We start from the raw sequence: 19,823 nt of genomic DNA, 5'->3' as shown, positions 1-19,823 counted from the left end.
GAGACAGACTAGTGACCGACATCTACTACAAACCAACTGACTCTCATAGCTAAATTGACTACACTTCTTCCCACCCTGTTTCCTGTAAAAACTCTATCCCCTACTCCCAATTCCTCAGTCTAGACCCCATCTGCACCCAGGATGAGGTGTTCCATACTAGGGCATCGGAGATGTCCTCATTCTTTAGGAAACGGGGGCTCCCCTCTTCCATTATAGACGAAGCTCTCACTAGGGTCTCTTCAATATCCCACAGCTCCGCTCTTGCTCCCCCTCCCCCATTCGTAACAAGGATAGAGTCCCCCTTGTCCTCACCTTCCACCCCATCACAAATTATCCTCCAACATTTCCGCCACCTCCAACGGGAACCCACTACGGGCCGCATCTTCCCATCTCCACCCCTTTCTGCTTTCCTCAGAGACCGTTCCCTCCGTATCTCCCTGGTCCACTCGTCCCTTCCCACCCAATCCACCCCCTCCCCAGGTACTTTCCCCTGCAACTGCAGGAGATGCAACACCTGTCCCTTTACCTCCCCCCTCGACTCCATCCAAGGACCCAAGCAGTCTTTCCAGGTGAGGCAGAGGTTCACCTGCACCTCCTCCAACATCATCTATTGTATCTGATGTCAACTTCTCTACATTGGTGAGACCAAGCGCAGGCTCGGCGATCGTTTCGCTCAACACCTCCGCTGAGTCCGCCTCAACCAACCTGATCTCCCAGTGGCTGAGTGCTTCAATTCCCCCTCTCATTCCCAATCTGACCTTTCTGTCCTGGGCCTCCTCCATTGTCAGAGTGAGGCCCAGAGCAAATTGGAGGAACAGCACCTCATATTTCGTTTGTGTAGTTTACACCCCAGCGGTATGAACATTGATTTCTCTAACTTAGATAGTCCCTGCTTTCCCTCTCTATCCCCTCCCCCTTCCCAGTTCTCCCACTAGTCTTCCTGTCTCCTACAACATCCTATCTTTATCCCACCCCCTCCCCTGACATCAGTCTGAAGAAGGGTCTCGACCCGAAACGTCACCCATTCCTTCTCTTCAGAGATGCTGCCTGATCCGCTGAGTTACTCCAGCATTTTGTGTCTACCTTACAGACAATAATATTACGGCTACAGAGAAAGTGTAGATAACAAAAATGCATGGACAGTAAAGAGGTAGATGGAAGACCGGTAAATTCATCCTTAGCATGTGAGAGGTCCATTGATGACAGGGAATACCTGTGATAGGATGTCCAGTGTTGTCCAGGTGACACTAATGCCAGTGTTGCAGTCAAAGAGAGGGCGATGAATATGAAAAGCCAAGATTGATCCTGTTTCTTTTTCCATAGATGCTGCCTGATCTGCTGAATGTCACCAGCATCTAGTTCTATTTTTAGTAAAATCTAGTATTTCTGAGTAAATAAGAAATGCCATTTTATAATGAGGCTGAAAATCTGACTGCAGATAAACTTTACATTTTAGTTCAGTATAATTTAGAGGCACAGCATGAAAACAGGCCCTTCAGCCCACTGAGACCGTACCAAGCAGTAATGACCCATATATTAGTTCTATCCTAACACGAAGGATAATTTACAGAAAGCCAATTAACCTACAAACCTGAATGTCTTTGGAATGTGGGAGGAAACCGGAATAGCCGACGAAAACTTACAACCTGTGCAGACACTTCCATAGTCAGGATCGAACCCAGGTCTCTGGTGCTTTAGGGTAGCAACCCTACTACCGCTGCGCCAATGTGCCCTCCTACACTTTGTACTACCTTTTTATACTACCGATGATGTGGTTTGGAGGCGATTTATACAGGAAAAAAAATGCTGGGGGCTTTCTGGAGGAATTGTAAATAAAGGGTGAACAAGGGCAATGGAGAGAAAATAAAACATTGCTGGGATTGAGATGCAGAGCACGGCAGTCTCCGGAAATCTGAAAAGTGAAAACTAGGAGTAACTGGAACATTAGGCACCTAAGGAGAGAAAATCCAAGCAGGTGTTCCAGGAGACCAAACATCTGTGTTGGCCAAGCAGGTGTTCCAGGAGACCAAACATCTGTGTTGGCCAAGCAGGTGTTCCAGGAGACCAAACATCTGTGTTGGCCAGTTCAGGCTCTGAGGCAGGTTATTTGAAAATGTAACTCTTAATTTGGTGATTTTCTTCCAGCTATGTTGACTTTCATTGGAAGAGTGCAGAAGGCTAAAGACAGAACGATCAGAGTAGGATGGAGCAGGAGGTCACTCCGTACACAGATGAAGTAGGGTCAGGAGTCACTAGGTCAATGAGGTGAGTGGGATCAATGTCACCACATAAATAGGGGTAATTGGGATAGAGATGTTTCTCTCTGTGCACAGAGTGAAGGCAGATAGGGGTTTCTTAGCATGCAGGGTCCGTGGTTACATTGTACGACCAATAGGGTCAGGGGCCACTCTGTACATGGGCTCAGTGGGCTCAGGGGTCACTTTGTACAGGTTCTGCTACTCTCTGTACGCGGGGCACTAACTCACTTGTTTCCCTGCAATCTTCATCGCTGCAACACTTCTACCATAATCCTAAAACACAAACACACAGGACGTCAGAGGTGGGAGTTGGTGTCGGTGATCTGCGGCAGTGATGATGCAGACCCAGGGCTGGTGTTCACACCGGGAAACCGGCAACCGGACCAAGGGGGCACCCGGTGACGACAGCACCGGCCCCGGGGGACAGGCACCACCCGATGCCTGGGTTTGGACATGAACCCCATCCGAGGCAAGGTTAGAGGTGACTGGGGGCCCTCTGGGAGGTCGGGGGTCACGCACCTCATGGGGTGAATGTGGCAACTACAGAATGTTGGTGGGGCCGGGGGGGTCATTGCTCACAGTGTTAGTAGGGTCAGGGGTCGCACTGTACACAGGGTGAGTGGGCTCAAGGGTCACTCAGTACTCAGGGTCAGAGGAATCAGATTGTCACTCTCGTGTGTTCGGGGTCACTTTAACTGTAAGGGCAAACAAACGGGGTCAAACTGTACACAGGGTCAAAGAGTTCAGAGGTCCCTTTGCACAAAGGCTGGAGTGGCCAGTGTTCATTCTGTACACAGGGTCAGTGGGGTCAGGGGTCACTCCTTACACAAGGTCAGTGGGGTCAGGAGTCAGTCTACACAGTGGGTTCCTGCTACTCTCTGTACGCGGGGCACTAACTCACTTGTTTCCCTGCAATCTTCATCGCTGCAACACTTCTACCATAATCCTAAAACACAAACACACAGGACGTCAGAGGTGGGAGATGGTGTCGGTGATCTACGGCAGTGATGAAGCAGACCCAGGGCTGGTGTTCACACCGGGAAACCGGCAATCGGACCATGGGGGCACCTGGTGACGACAGCAAATAGGGTCAGACAGGGTCAGTAGATTCAGGGTTCACTCTGTGCACAGTGCCAGCGGGCACTATTAAACGGAGGCAGCAGGATCAGGGGTCATGTTATACAGTCAGTGGGGTCAGGGGCCATTCTGCACACATGTTCTGTGAGCTCAGGACTCATTCCATACATAGGCTCAGGGGTCACTTTGTACAGGTTCTGCTACTCTCTGTACGCGGGTACTAACTCACTTGTTTCCCTGCAATCTTCATCGCTGCAACACTTCTACCATAATCCTAAAACACAAACACACAGGACGTCAGAGGTGGGAGTTGGTGTCGGTGATCTGCGGCAGTGATGAAGCAGACCCAGGGCTGGTGTTCACACCGGGAAACCGGCAACCGGACCAAGGGGGCACCCGGTGACGACAGCACCGACCCCGGGGGACAGGCCCCACCCGATGCCTGGGTTTGGACATGAACCCCATCCGAGGCAAGGTTAGAGGTGACTGGGGGCCCTTTGGGAGGTCGGGGGTCACGTACCTCATGGGGTGAATGTGGCAACTACAGAATGTTGGTGGGGCCGGGGGGTCACTGCTCACAGTGTTAGTAGGGTCAGGGGTCGCACTGTACACAGGGTGAGTGGGCTCAAGGGTCACTCAGTACTCAGGGTCAGAGGAATCAGATTGTCACTCTCGTGTGTTCGGGGTCACTCTAACTGTAAGGGCAAACAAACGGGGTCAAACTGTACACAGGGTCAAAGAGTTCAGAGGTCCCTTTGCACAAAGGCTGGATTGGCCAGTGTTCATTCTGTACACAGGGTCAGTGGGGTCAGGGGTCACTCCTTATACAAGGTCAGTGGGGTCAGGAGTCAGTCTACACAGTGGGTTCCTGCTACTCTCTGTACGCAGGCACTAACTCACTTGTTTCCCTGCAATCTTCATACCTGCGACACTTCTACCATAATCCTAAAACACAAACACACAGGACGTCAGAGGTAGGAGTCGGTGTCGGTGATCTGCGGCAGTGATGAAGTAGACCCAAGGCTGGTGTTCACACCGGGAGACTGGCAATCGGACCATGGGGGCACCTGGTGACGACAGCAAATAGGGTCAGACAGGGTCAGTAGATTCAGGGTTCACTCTGTGCACAGTGCCAGCGGGCACTATTAAACGGAGGCAGCAGGATCAGGGGTCATGTTATACAGTCAGTGGGGTCAGGGGCCATTCTGCACACATGTTCTGTGGGCTCAGGACTCATTCCATACATAGGCTCAGGGGTCACTTTGTACAGGTTCTGCTACTCTCTGTACGCGGGGCACTAACTCACTTGTTTCCCTGCAATCTTCATCGCTGCAACACTTCTACCATAATCCTAAAACACAAACACACAGGACGTCAGAGGTGGGAGTTGGTGTCGGTGATCTGCGGCAGTGATGAAGCAGACCCAGGGCTGGTGTTCACACCGGGAAACCGGCAACCGGACCAAGGGGGCACCCGGTGACGACAGCACCGGCCCCGGGAGACAGGCCCCACCCGATGCCTGGGTTTGGACATGAACCCCATCCGAGGCAAGGTTAGAGGTGACTGGGGGCCCTTTGGGAGGTCGGGGGTCACGCACCTCATGGGGTGAATGTGGCAACTACAGAATGTTGGTGGGGCCGGGGGGTCACTGCTCACAGTGTTAGTAGGGTCAGGGGTCGCACTGTACACAGGGTGAGTGGGCTCAAGGGTCACTCAGTACTCAGGGTCAGAGGAATCAGATTGTCACTCTCGTGTGTTCGGGGTCACTCTAACTGTAAGGGCAAACAAACGGGGTCAAACTGTACACAGGGTCAAAGAGTTCAGAGGTCCCTTTGCACAAAGGCTGGATTGGCCAGTGTTCATTCTGTACACAGGGTCAGTGGGGTCAGGGGTCACTCCTTATACAAGGTCAGTGGGGTCAGGAGTCAGTCTACACAGTGGGTTCCTGCTACTCTCTGTACGCAGGCACTAACTCACTTGTTTCCCTGCAATCTTCATACCTGCGACACTTCTACCATAATCCTAAAACACAAACACACAGGACGTCAGAGGTAGGAGTCGGTGTCGGTGATCTGCGGCAGTGATGAAGTAGACCCAAGGCTGGTGTTCACACCGGGAGACTGGCAATCGGACCATGGGGGCACCTGGTGACGACAGCAAATAGGGTCAGACAGGGTCAGTAGATTCAGGGTTCACTCTGTGCACAGTGCCAGCGGGCACTATTAAACGGAGGCAGCAGGATCAGGGGTCATGTTATACAGTCAGTGGGGTCAGGGGCCATTCTGCACACATGTTCTGTGGGCTCAGGACTCATTCCATACATAGGCTCAGGGGTCACTTTGTACAGGTTCTGCTACTCTCTGTACGCGGGGCACTAACTCACTTGTTTCCCTGCAATCTTCATCGCTGCAACACTTCTACCATAATCCTAAAACACAAACACACAGGACGTCAGAGGTGGGAGTTGGTGTCGGTGATCTGCGGCAGTGATGAAGCAGACCCAGGGCTGGTGTTCACACCGGGAAACCGGCAACCGGACCAAGGGGGCACCCGGTGACGACAGCACCGGCCCCGGGAGACAGGCCCCACCCGATGCCTGGGTTTGGACATGAACCCCATCCGAGGCAAGGTTAGAGGTGACTGGGGGCCCTTTGGGAGGTCGGGGGTCACGCACCTCATGGGGTGAATGTGGCAACTACAGAATGTTGGTGGGGCCGGGGGGTCACTGCTCACAGTGTTAGTAGGGTCAGGGGTCGCACTGTACACAGGGTGAGTGGGCTCAAGGGTCACTCAGTACTCAGGGTCAGAGGAATCAGATTGTCACTCTCGTGTGTTCGGGGTCACTCTAACTGTAAGGGCAAACAAACGGGGTCAAACTGTACACAGGGTCAAAGAGTTCAGAGGTCCCTTTGCACAAAGGCTGGAGTGGCCTGTGTTCATTCTGTACACAGGGTCAGTGGGGTCAGGGGTCACTCCTTACACAAGGTCAGTGGGGTCAGGAGTCAGTCTACACCGTGGGTTCCTGCTACTCTCTGTACGCGGGGTACTAACTCACTTGTTTCCCTGCAATCTTCATAGCTGCGACACTTCTACCATAATCCTAAAACACAAACACACAGGACGTCAGAGGTAGGAGTCGGTGTCGGTGATCTGCGGCAGTGATGAAGTAGACCCAAGGCTGGTGTTCACACCGGGAGACTGGCAACCGGACCACAGGGGCACCTGGTGACGACAGCAAATAGGTTCAGACAGGGTCAGTAGATTCAGGGTTCACTCTGTGCACAGTGCCAGCGGGCACTATAAAACGGAGGCAGCAGGATCAGGGGGTCATGTTATACAGTCAGTGGGGTCAGGGGCCATTCTGCACACATGTTCTGTGGGCTCAGGACTCATTCCATACATAGGCTCAGGGGTCACTTTGTACAGGTTCTGCTACTCTCTGTACGCGGGTACTAACTCACTTGTTTCCCTGCAATCTTCATCGCTGCAACACTTCTACCATAATCCTAAAACACAAACACACAGGACGTCAGAGGTGGGAGTCGGTGTCGGTGATCTGTGGCTGTGATGAAGCAGACCCAGGGCTGGTGTTCACACCGGGAAACCGGCAACCGGACCACGGGGGCACCGAGTGACGACAGCACCGGCCCCGGGGGACAGGCCCCACCCGATGCCTGTGGTTGGACATGAACCCCATCCGAGGCAAGGTTAGAGGTGACTGGGTGCCCTCTGGGAAGTCAGGGGTCACTCTCCCCATGGGGTGAATGTGGCTACTACAGAATGTTGGTGGGGTCGGTGGGGTCACTGCACACAGTGTTAGTGGGGTCAGGGGTCGCACTGTACACAGGGTGAGTGGGCTCAAGGGTCACTCAGTACTCAGGGTCAGAGGAATCAGATTGTCACTCTCGCATGTTCAGGGGTCACACTAACTGTAAGGTCAAATAAACGGGGTCAAACTGTACACAGGGTCAGAGTTCAGAGGTCCCTTTGGATAAAGGCTGGAGTGGCCAATGTTCATTCTGTACACCGGGTCAGTGGGGTCAGGAGTCAGTCTACACAGTGGGTTCCTGCTACTCTCTGTATGCAGGTACCACCTCACTTGATTCCCTGCAATCTTCATAGCTGCGACATTTCTACCATAATCCTAAAACACAAACACACAGGACGTCAGAGGTGGGAGTCGGTCTCGGTGATCTGCGGCTGTGATGAAGCAGACCCAAACTGTACACAGGGTCAAAGAGTTCAGTTTCCTTTGCACAAAGGCTGGTGTGGCCAGCGTTCCTTCTGTGCAAAGGATTGGTGAGGTGAGCGGTGATTTTGTACGTGGGGCTGGAATATGGATCACTATGACCAAAGGGACAGCAGTGTCAAAAGTCACTCTGTACACAGGGTCAGTGGGGTCAGGGCTCAGTAATGTCTATACACAAGGTCAGGGGTCAATGAAGAAAGGGTCAGAGAAATCAGATTGTCACCTAGTGTTCAGGGGTCACTAACAGTAAGGTCAAAGGCAACAGGATCAAACTGTACACAGGATCAAAGAGTTCAGAGGTCCCTTCGCTCAAAGGCGGGAGTGGCCAGTGTTCATTCTGTACACAGGGTCAGGGGGATCAGGGGTCACTCCGTACACATGGTCAGTGGGGTCAGGAGTCAGTCTACACAGTGGGTTCCTGCTACTGTACCCGGGTACTAACTCACTTGTTTCTCCGCAAGCTTCTTGGCAGTGACACTTCTACCATAATCCTAAACCACAAACACACAGGACGTCAGAGGTGGGAGTCGGTGTCGGTGATCTGCAGCTGTGATGAAGTAGACCCAGGGCTGGTGTTCACACCGGGAAACCGGCAACCGGACCACGGGGGCACCCGGTGACGACAGCAAATAGGGTCAGACAGGGTCAGTAGATTCAGGGTTCACTCTGTGCACAGTGCCAGAGGTCACTATAAAACGGAGGCAGCAGGATCAGGGGTCATGTTATACAGTCAGTGGGGTCAGGGGCCATTCTGCACAAATGTTCTGTGGGCTCAGGACTCATTCCATACACAGGCTCAGTGGGCTCAGGGGTCACTTTGTACAGGTTCTGCTACTCTCTGTACGCGGGTACTAACTCACTTGTTTCCCTGCAATCTTCATCGCTGCAACACTTCTACCATAATCCTAAAACACAAACACACAGGACGTCAGAAGTGGGAGTCGGTCTCGGTGATCTGTGGCTTTGATGAAGCAGACCCAGGGCTGGTGTTCACACCAGGAAACCGGCAACCGGACCACGAGGGCACCGAGTGACAACAGCACCGGCCCCGGGGGACAGGCCCCACCCGATGCCTGGGGTTGGACATGAACCCCATCCGAGGCAAGGTTAGAGGTGACTGGGGGCCCTCTGGGAAGTCAGGGGTCACTTTCCTCAGGGGGTGAATGTGGCTACTACAGAATGTTGGTGGGGCCGGGGGGGGGTCACTGCACACAGTGTTAGTGGGGTCATGGGTCGCACTGTACACAGGGTGAGTGGGCTCAAGGGTCACTCAGTACTCAGGTCAGAGGAATCAGATTGTCACTCTCGTGTGTTCAGGGATCACTCTAACAGTAAGGTCAAACAAACGGGGTCAAACTGTACACAGGGTCAAAGAGTTCAGAGGTCCCTTTGGATAAAGGCTGGAGTGTCCAGTGTTCATTCTGTACACCGGGTCAGTGGGGTCTGGAGTCAGTCTACACAGTGGGTTCCTGCTACTCTCTGTATGCGGGTACCAACTCACTTGTTTCCCTGCAATCTTCATAGCTGCGACATTTCTACCATAATCCTAAAACACAAACACACAGGACGTCAGAGGTGGGAGTCGGTCTCGGTGATCTGCAGCTGTGATGAAGCAGACCCAAACTGTACACAGGGTCAAAGAGTTCCGTTTCCTTTGCACAAAGGCTGGTGTGGCCAGCGTTCCTTCTGTGCAAAGGATTGGTGAGGTCAGGGGTGATTTTGTACATGAGGCTGGAATATGGATCACTATGACCAAAGGGACAGCAGGGTCAAGGGTCACTCTGTACACAGGGTCAGTGGGGTCAGGGCTCAGTAATGTCTATACACAAGGTCAGGGGTCACTGAAGAAAGGGTCAGAGAAATCAGATTGTCACCTAGTGTTCAGGGGTCACTCTAACATTAAGGTCAAAGGCAACAGGATCAAACTGTACACAGGGTCAAAGAGTTCAGAGGTCCTTTCGCTCAAAGGCGGGAGTGGCCAGTGTTCATTCTGTACACAGGGTCAGCGGGGTCAGGGGTCACTCCATACACAAGGTCAGTGGGGTCAGGAGTCAGTCTACACAGTGGGTTCCTGCTACTGTACGCGGGTACCAACTCATGTGTTTCCCCGCAAGCTTCTTGGCAGTGACACTTCTACCATAATCCTAAACCACAAACACACAGGATGTCAGAGATGGGAGTCGGTGTCGGTGATCTGCAGCTGTGATGAAGTAGACCCAGGGCTGGTGTTCACACCGGGAAACCGGCAACCGGACCACGGGGGCACCCGGTGACGACAGCAAATAGGGTCAGACAGGGTCAGTAGATTCAGGGTTCACTCTGTGCACAGTGCCAGAGGTCACTATAAAACGGAGGCAGCAGGATCAGGGGTCATGTTATACAGTCAGTGGGGTCAGGGGCCATTCTGCACACATGTTCTGTGGGCTCAGGACTCATTCCATACACAGGCTCAGAGGTCACTTTGTACAGGTTCTGCTACTCTCTGTACGCAGGTACTAACTCACTTGTTTCCCTGCAATCTTCATCGCTGCAACACTTCTACCATAATCCTAAAACACAAACACACAGGACGTCAGAGGTTGGAGTCGGTGTCGGTGATCTGCGGCTGTGATGAAGCAGACCCAGGGCTGGTGTTCACACCGGGAAACCGGCAACCGGACCACGGGGGCACCCGGTGACGACAGCACCGGCCCCGGGGGACAGGCCCCACCCGATGCCTGGGTTTGAACATGAACCCCATCCGAGGCAAGGCTAAAGGTGACTGGGGGCCCTCTGGGAGGTCAGGGGTCACTCTCCCCACGGGGTGAATGTGGCAACTACAGAATGTTGGTGGGGCCGGGGGGTCACTGCACACAGTGTTAGTGGGGTCAGGGGTCGCACTGTACACAGGGTGAGTGGGCTCAAGGGTCACTCAGTACTCAGGTCAGAGGAATCAGATTGTCACTCTCGTGTGTTCAGGGGTCACACTAACTGTAAGGTCAAATAAACGGGGTCAAACTGTACACAGGGTCAAAGAGTTCAGAGGTCCCTTTTGATAAAGGCTGGAGTGGCCAGTGTTCATTCTGTACACCAGGTCAGTGGGGTCTGGAGTCAGTCTACACAGTGATTCCTGCTACTCTCTGTACGCGGGTACCAACTCACTTGATTCCCTGCAATCTTCATAGCTGCGACATTTCTACCATAATCCTAAAACACAAACACACAGGACGTCAGAGGTGGGAGTCGGTCTCGGGGATCTGCGGCTGTGATGAAGCAGACCCAAACTGTACACAGGGTCAAAGAGTTCAGTTTCCTTTGCACAAAGGCTGGTGTGGCCAGCGTTCATTCTGTGCAAAGGATTAGTGAGGTGAGCGTTGATTTTGTACATGGGGCTGGAATATGGATCACTATGACCAAAGGGACAGCATTGTCAAGGGTCACTCTGTACACAGGGTCAGTGGGGTCAGGGCTCAGTAATGTCTATAAACAAGGTCAGGGGTCACTGAAGAAAGGGTCAGAGAAATCAGATTGTCACCTAGTGTTCAGGGGTCACTCTAACAGTAAGGTCAAAGGCAACAGGGACAAACTGTACACAGGGTCAAAGAGTTCAGAGGTCCCTTTGCAGCAAGGCTGGTGTGGCCATTGCCGCACAGATGGGTAAGACAAGGCAGCGCCTTTACCACCTCAGACAGCTGAGGAAATTCAGAGTTTCTCTGAGGATCCTTCAATGCTTCTACTCTGGGGCTGGAGAGAGCATCCTGTCCGGCAACATCACAGTCTGGTTTGGGAACAGCTCTGCCCAGGACAGGAAGGCCCTGCAGAGAGTAGCGCGTTCGGCAGAACGCACCATGTGAACTACACTCGCCCCCCTGCAGGACCTATACATCAGGAGGTGCAGATCAAGAGCAAGTAAGATTATGAGGGACCCCTACCACCCCAGCAACGGACTGTTCCAGCTGCTATGGTCAGGCAAACGCCTCCGCTGTCATGCTGTGAGAACGGAGCGGATGAGACGGAGTTTCTTCCCACAGACCATCAGGACTGTTAACTATCACAACTCCAGGGACTTTTTTTTTTTTCCTGTATTAATTTAAATTTATATGGTGTAATTGTAATTATTTTTGCACAATCCGCAGGCATTGGCACTTTCATTTCACTGCACATCGTGTATGTGTATGTGGCAAATAAACTTGACTTGACATTCTGTACACAGGGTCAGTGGGGTCAGGGGTCAAGAGTCAGTCTACACAGTGGGTTGCTGCTACTCTCTGTACGCGGGCACTAACTCACTTGTTTCTCTGGAAGCTTCAGAGCTGCAACAGTTCTACCATAATCCTAAAACATAAACACACAGGACGTCAAAGGTGGGAGTCGGTGTCGGTGATCTGTGGTGGTGACGATGCAGACCCAGGGCAGGTGTTCACACCGGGTAACCGGCAACCGGACCATGGGGGCACCCGGTGACGACAGCATCGGCCCCGGGGGACAGGCCCCACCAGATGCCTGGGTTTGGACATGAACCCCATCCGTGGCAAGGTGTTGGGTTGTAAGCTACCCAAGCAGATTATGAGGTGTAGTTCCTCCAATTTTGTCTGGCTTCACACTGGTAATGGAGGGGCAGACAAGTCGATATGGGAATGGGAACGGGAGTTAACATGGATAGTAACCGGGAGATCCAGCAGGCCTTGGTGGACCGACTGCAAGTGTTTGGCGAATCAGTCTCGCCAATGTGGAGCAGGCCACATCGATAGCATTGAACACAGTAGATGGGGTGAATGCCTGCCTCAGCTGGAAGGACAGACAGGTCATCCTTTACATAGGGTCACTGAGGTCAGGGCTCAGTAATGTCTATACACAGGGTCAGAGGTCACTGAACAAAGGGTCAGAAGAATCAGATTGTCACTCTCGTGTGTTCAGGGGTTACTCCAACGGTAAGGTCAAAGGCAACGGGGTCACACTGTACACAGGGTCAAAGGTGTAAGAAGCAACTACAGATGCTGGTTTACAATAGACAATAGGTGCAGGAGTAGGCCATTCAGCCCTTCGAGCCAGCACCGCCATTCAATGCGATCATGGCTGATCACTCTCAATCAGTACCCCGTTCCTGCCTTCTCCCCATACCCCCTCACTCCGCTATCCTTAAGAGCTCTATCCAGCTCTCTCTTGAAAGCATCCAACGAACTGGCCTCCACTGCCTTCTGAGGCAGAGAATTCCACACCTTCACCACTCTCTGACTGAAAAAGTTCTTCCTCACCGAAGATAGACATAAAATGCTGGAGTAACTCAGCGGGACAGGCAGCATCTCTGGAGAAAAGGAAGAGGTGACGTTTTGTGTCGAGACCCTTCATCAGTCTGACCCGAAACATCACCTATTCCTTTTCTCAAGACATGCTGCCTGACCTGCTGAGTTACTCCAGCACTTTGTTTCTATCACAGGGTCAAAGGGTTCAGAGGCCCCTTTGCACAAAGGCTGGTGTGGCCAGTGTTCATTCTGTACAAAGGGTTAGTGGGGTCAGGTGTGATTTTGTACATGGGGGCAAGAATAGGGATCACGCTGACCAAAGGGTCAGCAGAGTCAGGGGTCAGGAACCCCTTCCGTGGCAAGGTTAGAGGTGACTGGGGACCCCTGCTGAGGGGTCAGGGGTCACTCTGTACACACTGGCAAGACTGCTTCGCCGAACACTTGTAGTCGGTCCTCCAAGGCCTGCTGGATCTCCCGGTTACTATCCATGTTAACTCCTCTGCACATGGTGAAGAGTGTCAAGGCTCACAATACACAGGAATTGGGTGAGAAGGGTCATCCAGCACACAGTGTCAGTGGGAAAAGAGATCACTCTAGGATCAGGGGTCACTGTACAGAGGGTTAATGGGATCTATGTCACCCAATAAATAGGGTCAATGGGGAAAGGGGTCTCTCTCTGTAGCCAGTGTGAGGCTAGACAGGGGTTATTAGCAGAGAGGGGGAGCGGGGTCAAGAGTCACTCCCTACACAAGGTGTGGATTCTTGGGTTACCATGTACACATGGTTAATGGGGTCACAGGCACTCTGTAAACTGGGTGAGTGGGGTCAGGGTCACTCTGTACAGAGGGTGAGTGGATTCATGGGTTACAGTGTTCATGTTGTTAATGAGGCAAAAGGCACTCGTACACAGGGTCAGTGGTCGCTCTGTAAAACAGGGTGAGTGGGCTCAGAGGGGAATCTGTCAACAGGATAATGAGGTCATGGGTGAACCTGTACACAGGGACATGAGGCCAGCAGTGAATTTGCACAGTGATGGGGTCAGGGGTGAAATTGCACACAGGGTGAGTGGGGGTCAGAGATCACCGTGTTCTCAGGGTGAGTGGGGTCAGGGGACACCGTGTTCACAGGATGAGTGGGGTCAGGGGTCACCGTGTTCACAGGGCGAGTGGGGTCAGGGGTCACTGTGTTCAGAGGGTGACTGGGGTCAGGGGTCACTGTTCACAGGGTGAATGTGGTCAGAGGTCAGTGTGTTCACAGGGTGAGTAGGGTCTGGGGTCACCATGTTCACAGGGTGAGTGGGGTCAGGGGTCACTGTGTTCACTGGGCGAGTGGGGTTGTTGTTCCCTCTACCTGAACTAACTCACATGTCTCTCTGCTGGCTGGGTCATTGGCACACGTATTAAATTATCCTAAAACACAGAAACACAACGATAAACCCATCAACAATCTGCAGGTCCACACCCGATGTAAATCTGAGCTGCCCACACGCAGTGCCCACCCCTGCTGAGGGGTCAGGGGTCACTCTGTACACACTGGCAAGACTGCTTCGCCGAACACTTGTAGTCGGTCCTCCAAGGCCTGCTGGATCTCCCGGTTACTATCCATGTTAACTCCTCTGCACATGGTGAAGAGTGTCAAGGCTCACAATACACAGGAATTGGGCGAGAAGGGTCATCCAGCACACAGTGTCAGTGGGAAAAGAGATCACTCTAGGATCAGGGGTCACTGTACAGAGGGTTAATGGGATCTATGTCACCCAATAAATAGGGTCAATGGGGAAAGGGGTCTCTCTCTGTAGCCAGTGTGAGGCTAGACAGGGGTTATTAGCAGAGAGGGGGAGCGGGGTCAAGAGTCACTCCCTACACAAGGTGTGGATTCTTGGGTTACCATGTACACATGGTTAATGGGGTCACAGGCACTCTGTAAACTGGGTGAGTGGGGTCAGGGTCACTCTGTACAGAGGGTGAGTGGATTCATGGGTTACAGTGTTCATGTTGTTAATGAGGCAAAAGACACTCGTACACAGGGTCAGTGGTCGCTCTGTAAAACAGGGTGAGTGGGCTCAGAGGGGAATCTGTCAACAGGATAATGAGGTCATGGGTGAACCTGTACACAGGGACATGAGGCCAGCAGTGAATTTGCACAGTGATGGGGTCAGGGGTGAAATTGCACACAGGGTGAGTGGGGGTCAGAGATCACCGTGTTCTCAGGGTGAGTGGGGTCAGGGGACACCGTGTTCACAGGGTGAGTGGGGTCATGGGGTCACCGTGTTCACAGGATGAGTGGGGTCAGGGGTCACCGTGTTCACAGGGCGAGTGGGGTCAGGGTTCACTGTGTTCAGAGGGTGACTGGGGTCAGGGGTCACTGTTCACAGGGTGAATGTGGTCAGAGGTCAGTGTGTTCACAGGATGAGTGGGGTCAGGGGTCACTGTGTTCACTGGGCGAGTGGGGTTGTTGTTCCCTCTACCTGAACTAACTCACATGTCTCTCTGCCGGCTGGGTCATTGGCACACGTATTAAATTATCCTAAAACACAGAAACACAACGATAAACCCATCAACAATCTGCAGGTCCACAGCCGATGTAAATCTGAGCTGCCCACACACAGTGCCTGGGATGGTTCCCTGCACTGGGTGTGGGGGGCATGAACTTCAACCTGATATCATCATCATCCTTTACACGAGGTTCATTGTACTCAGAATCAGTGGGGGCTAGGGTCAGTCTGTATCACACAGGTTGTGTGAGTGGGCAGATGCATGGCAGATGCAGTTTAATGTGGAGAAATGTGAGGTTATCCACTTTGGTGGTAAGAACCGGAAGGCAGATTATTATCTGAATGGTATCAAGTTAGGAAATGGGGAAGAACAAAAAGATCTGGGTGTCCTTGTTCATCAGTCACTTAAAGTAAGCATGCAGATACACCAGGCAGTGAAGAAAGCTAATGGCATGTTGGCCTTTTTGACAAGAGGATTTGAGTATAGGAGCAAATAGGTCCTTCTGCAGTTGTGAGACTGCACCTGGAGTACTGCGTGCAGTTTTGGTCTCCAAATTTGAGGATGCCCAGTCTTGCCATTGTAGGTTCACTAGGTTAATTCCTGGAATGGCGGGACTGTCATAACCCTCCATAACCTGGCCCCATCCTACCTGACTGACCTCCTCCACAGGCACACTCCCACCTGCACCCTCCGCTCTGCTGCTGGCAATCTCCTGTCCCCCCCCATCCGGACCAAACTCAGATCCTGGGGGGACAGGGCTTTCTCCATCGCTGCTCCCACCCTATGGAACTCACTACCCCAAACCGTCAGAGACTCCTCCTCACTCACCACATTCAAAACATCACTGAAGTCTCACCTCTTCAGCACTGCCTTCAACCACTGAAGGTCACCTCACCTTCTGTCTCCTTTCTTTGTTCGTTTACTTATTTATCTATTTATTCACTTCTCTATGTTCTAGAAATCCCTGTAAAGCGTCTTTGAGTGTTTGAAAAGCGCTATATAAATGTAATGCATTATTATTATTATTATTATTATATGTTGAAAGACTGTAGCAACTAGGCTTGTATACACTGGAATTTAGAAGGATGAGAGAGGATCTTATTGAAACATATAAGATCAATAAGGGATTGGACACGCTAGATGCAGGACAAGTTACCAATGTTGGGGGAGTCCAGAACCAGGGGCCACAGTTTAAGAATAAGGGGTAGGTCATTTAGAATGGAGATGAGGAAAAACGTTTTCACTCGGAGAGTTGTAAATCTGTGGAATTCTCTGCCTCAGAAGGCAGTGGAAGCCAATTCACTGGATGCTTTCAAGAGAGAGTTAGATAGAGCTCTTAATGATAGCGGAGTTAGGGGGTATGGGGTGAGGGCAGGAATGGGGTACTGATTGTGAATGAACAGCCATGATCACATTGAATGGCGGTGCTGGCTCGAAGGGCCGAATGGTCTACTCCTGCACCTATTGTCTATTGTACGCAGGGTAGTGGTCAGGGCTCAATCTGCATACACGTTATGGGGGAGTGGGGTCACTCTGTTCACAGGTTTAGTTGGATCAGGGTCAGTCAGTACATGGGCTTCAATGGGTGACTTGGTGTTTCTGTGGAGAGGGAGTGGGTTGTCTGAGACTACAACATGGTATGGATCAGGTGGAAGGCTGGATGGAGCAACGGTAGATGGTATTTAATCCTGACAATTTTGAGGCGGTGCACTTGTGGAGGGCAGTCAAGGGTAAGGTGTACACAGTAATTGGCAGAGCCCTAGAGTGTTGATAAACAGAGGGACCTTTGGGTCGAGGCCCTCTGATCCCTGGAACTGGCAACGGGAGAGGGTGGTGAAGAAGGCATCTGGGATGCTTGTCTTCACTGGTCAGGGCAGAGAATATAAGAGCAGGGACATGGTGTTGCAGCTTTATAAAACACTGGTCAGGCTTCACCTCGAGTATTGTGGTCGCCACACGATAGGACAGGTCTGATTACAATGGGGAACATGCTTAGACAATTTGAGATATTGAATGGTTCCCATGGTATAGGTGTCTACGATTTGAGGGAATGGGTTTAAAGTGAGAGGGTTAGAGACGACTGAAATTATTTCACAAAGAGTGTGATTGGAACCTGGAATGTGTTGCCTGAAGCAGTGGTGGAGGCAGAGACATCACAGCATTTAAGAAGCATCTAGACATGCCCTTGCATCGCACAGGCACAGGAGACAGGTCCATTTGTAGGTAAATGGGATTAGTATAGATGGGCCCAATAATTGGCAAGGCCATGGTGGGCCAAAGGGCCTGTTGCTAGTGTTGTACGACTGTGCAGTCAATCAGGACAAGGGTCCCTCTGTACATGGGGGCAAGAGTCACAGCGCACAAGAGCAGTGGGGTCAGGGGGTTACTCTGTACACAATGAGTTCCTCCTACTCTCTGTACGCGGCTACTAACTCACTTGTCTCCCTGCAATCTTCATAGATGTAACACCTCTATCATAATCCTAAAAGACAAACACACAGGACGTTAGAAGTGGGATCTGCGGCAGTGATGAAGCAGACCCAGGGCTGGTGTTCACACCGGGAAACCGGCAACCGGACCACGGGGGCACCGAGTGAGGACAGCACCGGCCCCGGGGGACAGGCCTCACCCGATGCCTGGGTTTGGACATGAACTCCATCCGAGGCAAGGTTAGAGGTGAATGGGGGCCCTCTGAGAGGTCGGGGGTCACTCTCCTCATGGGGTGAATGGGGCAACTACAGAATGTTGGTGGGGCCGGGGGGGGTCACTGCACACAGTGTTAGTGGGGTCAGGGGTCGCACTGTACACAGGATGAGTGGGCTCAAGGGTCACTCAGTACTCAGGGTCAGAGGAACCAGATTGTCACTCTCGTGTGTTCAGGGTTCACTCAAACAGTAAGGTCAAAGGCAACAGGGTCAAACCATACACAGGGTCAAAGAGTTCAGTTTCCTTTGCACAAAGGCTGGTGTGGCCAATGTTCATTCTGTACAAAGGATTAGTGAGGTAAGCGGGGATTTTGTACGTGGGGCAGGAATATGGATCACTATGACCAAAGGGACAGCAGAGTCAAGGGTCACTCCGTACACAGGGTCAGTGGGGTCAGGGGTCACTCCCTACACAAGGTCAGTGGGGTCAGGTGTCTCTGCACACAGTGGGTTCCTGCTACTCTCTGTACGCGGGTACTAACTCACTTGTTTCCCTGCAATCTTCATAGCTGCAACGCTTCTACCATAATCCTATAACACAAACACACAGGAAGTCAGAGGTGGGAGTCGGTGTCAGTGATCTGCGGCAGTGATGAAGCAGACCCAGGGCTGGTGTTCACACCGGGAAACCGGCAACCGGAACACGGGGGCACCGAGTGATGACAGCACCGGCCCTGGGTCTGCTTCATCACTACCGCAGGTGAATGGGGCTACTACAGAATGTTGGTGGGGCCGGGGGGGGTCACTGCACAGTGTTAGTGGGATCAGGGGTCGCGCTGTACACAGGGTGAGCGGGCTCAAGGGTCACTCAGTACTCAGGGTCAGAGGGAGGCAGTGGTCACTCAGTAGTGGGGGGAAAGGGTGAGAGGGGAGAGGGAGTGGTATCAATGTATGCACGAGAAGACCTAGACGTGACCTGCGTGGGTTTTCTCCGAGATCTTCGGTTTCCTCCCACACTCCAAAGACGTACAGGTATGTAGGTTAATTGGCTGGGTAAATGTAAAATGTAAAAATTGTCCCTAGTGGGTGTAGGATAGTGTTAATGTACGGGGATCACTGGGCGGCACGGACTTGGAGGGCCGAAAAGGCCTGTTTCCGGCTGTATATATATGATATGATATGATATGATAATAATCAGCAGAGGTGCTGGGAGAGGAGGGATAGCTAAAATCTGAGAATTTAACGTTCATGTTGTTGGGTTGTAGGTTACTCAAGCAGAATATGAGTCGTAGTTCCTCCAGTTCACATGTGTCCTCACTCTGGTAATGAAGGAGGCACAGGACAGAAAAGTCAATATGGGAGTAGGAAGGGGAGTTAACACGGTTAGTAACAGGGAGATCAAACAGGCCTTAGTGGACCGACTGTAAGCGTTCGACAAAACAGTCTCGCCAATGTTGAGCAGGCCACGTCGATAGCATTGAATGCAGTAGATGTGGTTATAGGAGATGCACGTGAACATAAGCTCAGTGAGGTCAGGGCTCAGTAATGACTATACATAAGGTCAGGGGTCACTGAACAAAGGGTCAGAGAAATCAGATTGTCACCTAGTGTTCAGGAGTCACTCGAACAGTAAGGTCAAAGGCAACAGGGTCAAACTGTACACAGGGTTCAGAGGTCCCTTTGCACACAAGCTGGAGTGGCCAGTGTTCATTCTGTACACAGGGTCAGTGGGGTCAGGGGTCACTCCTTACACAAGGTCAGTGGGGTCAGGAGTCAGTCTACACAGTGGGTTGCTGCTACTCTCTGTACGCTGGCACTAACTCACTTGTTTCCCTGCAATCTTCATAGTTGCGACAGTTCTACCATAATCCTAAAAC

At 52.1% G+C, this 19,823-nt stretch overlaps 1 protein-coding gene across 15 annotated transcripts in view; it reads right to left on the bottom strand.

Annotated features, from left to right (window-relative positions):
• LOC144603593 (F-actin-monooxygenase MICAL3-like) overlaps nucleotides 1-19,823 on the bottom strand; it is a 201,670-nt gene that overhangs the window by 101,750 nt on the left and 80,097 nt on the right. The window contains exon 15 of one of the 15 annotated variants that reach the window (XM_078417043.1): nucleotides 1,349-1,386. The exons of the other annotated variants lie outside the window; for them this stretch is intronic. Coding sequence (XP_078273169.1) covers nucleotides 1,378-1,386 — 9 coding nt within the window. The 3' untranslated portion in view covers nucleotides 1,349-1,377. Of the gene's footprint in view, nucleotides 1-1,348; nucleotides 1,387-19,823 lie in introns of those variants that run through there. 15 annotated transcript variants of the gene reach the window in all.

The sequence above is a fragment of the Rhinoraja longicauda genome, chromosome 20 (genome assembly GCF_053455715.1).
Source record: "Rhinoraja longicauda isolate Sanriku21f chromosome 20, sRhiLon1.1, whole genome shotgun sequence".
In the NCBI taxonomy this organism is placed as follows: Eukaryota; Metazoa; Chordata; class Chondrichthyes; order Rajiformes; family Arhynchobatidae; genus Rhinoraja; species Rhinoraja longicauda.
The sequence above is the reverse complement of the archived record's forward strand: the minus strand, read 5'-3'. Positions and strand labels throughout refer to the sequence as shown.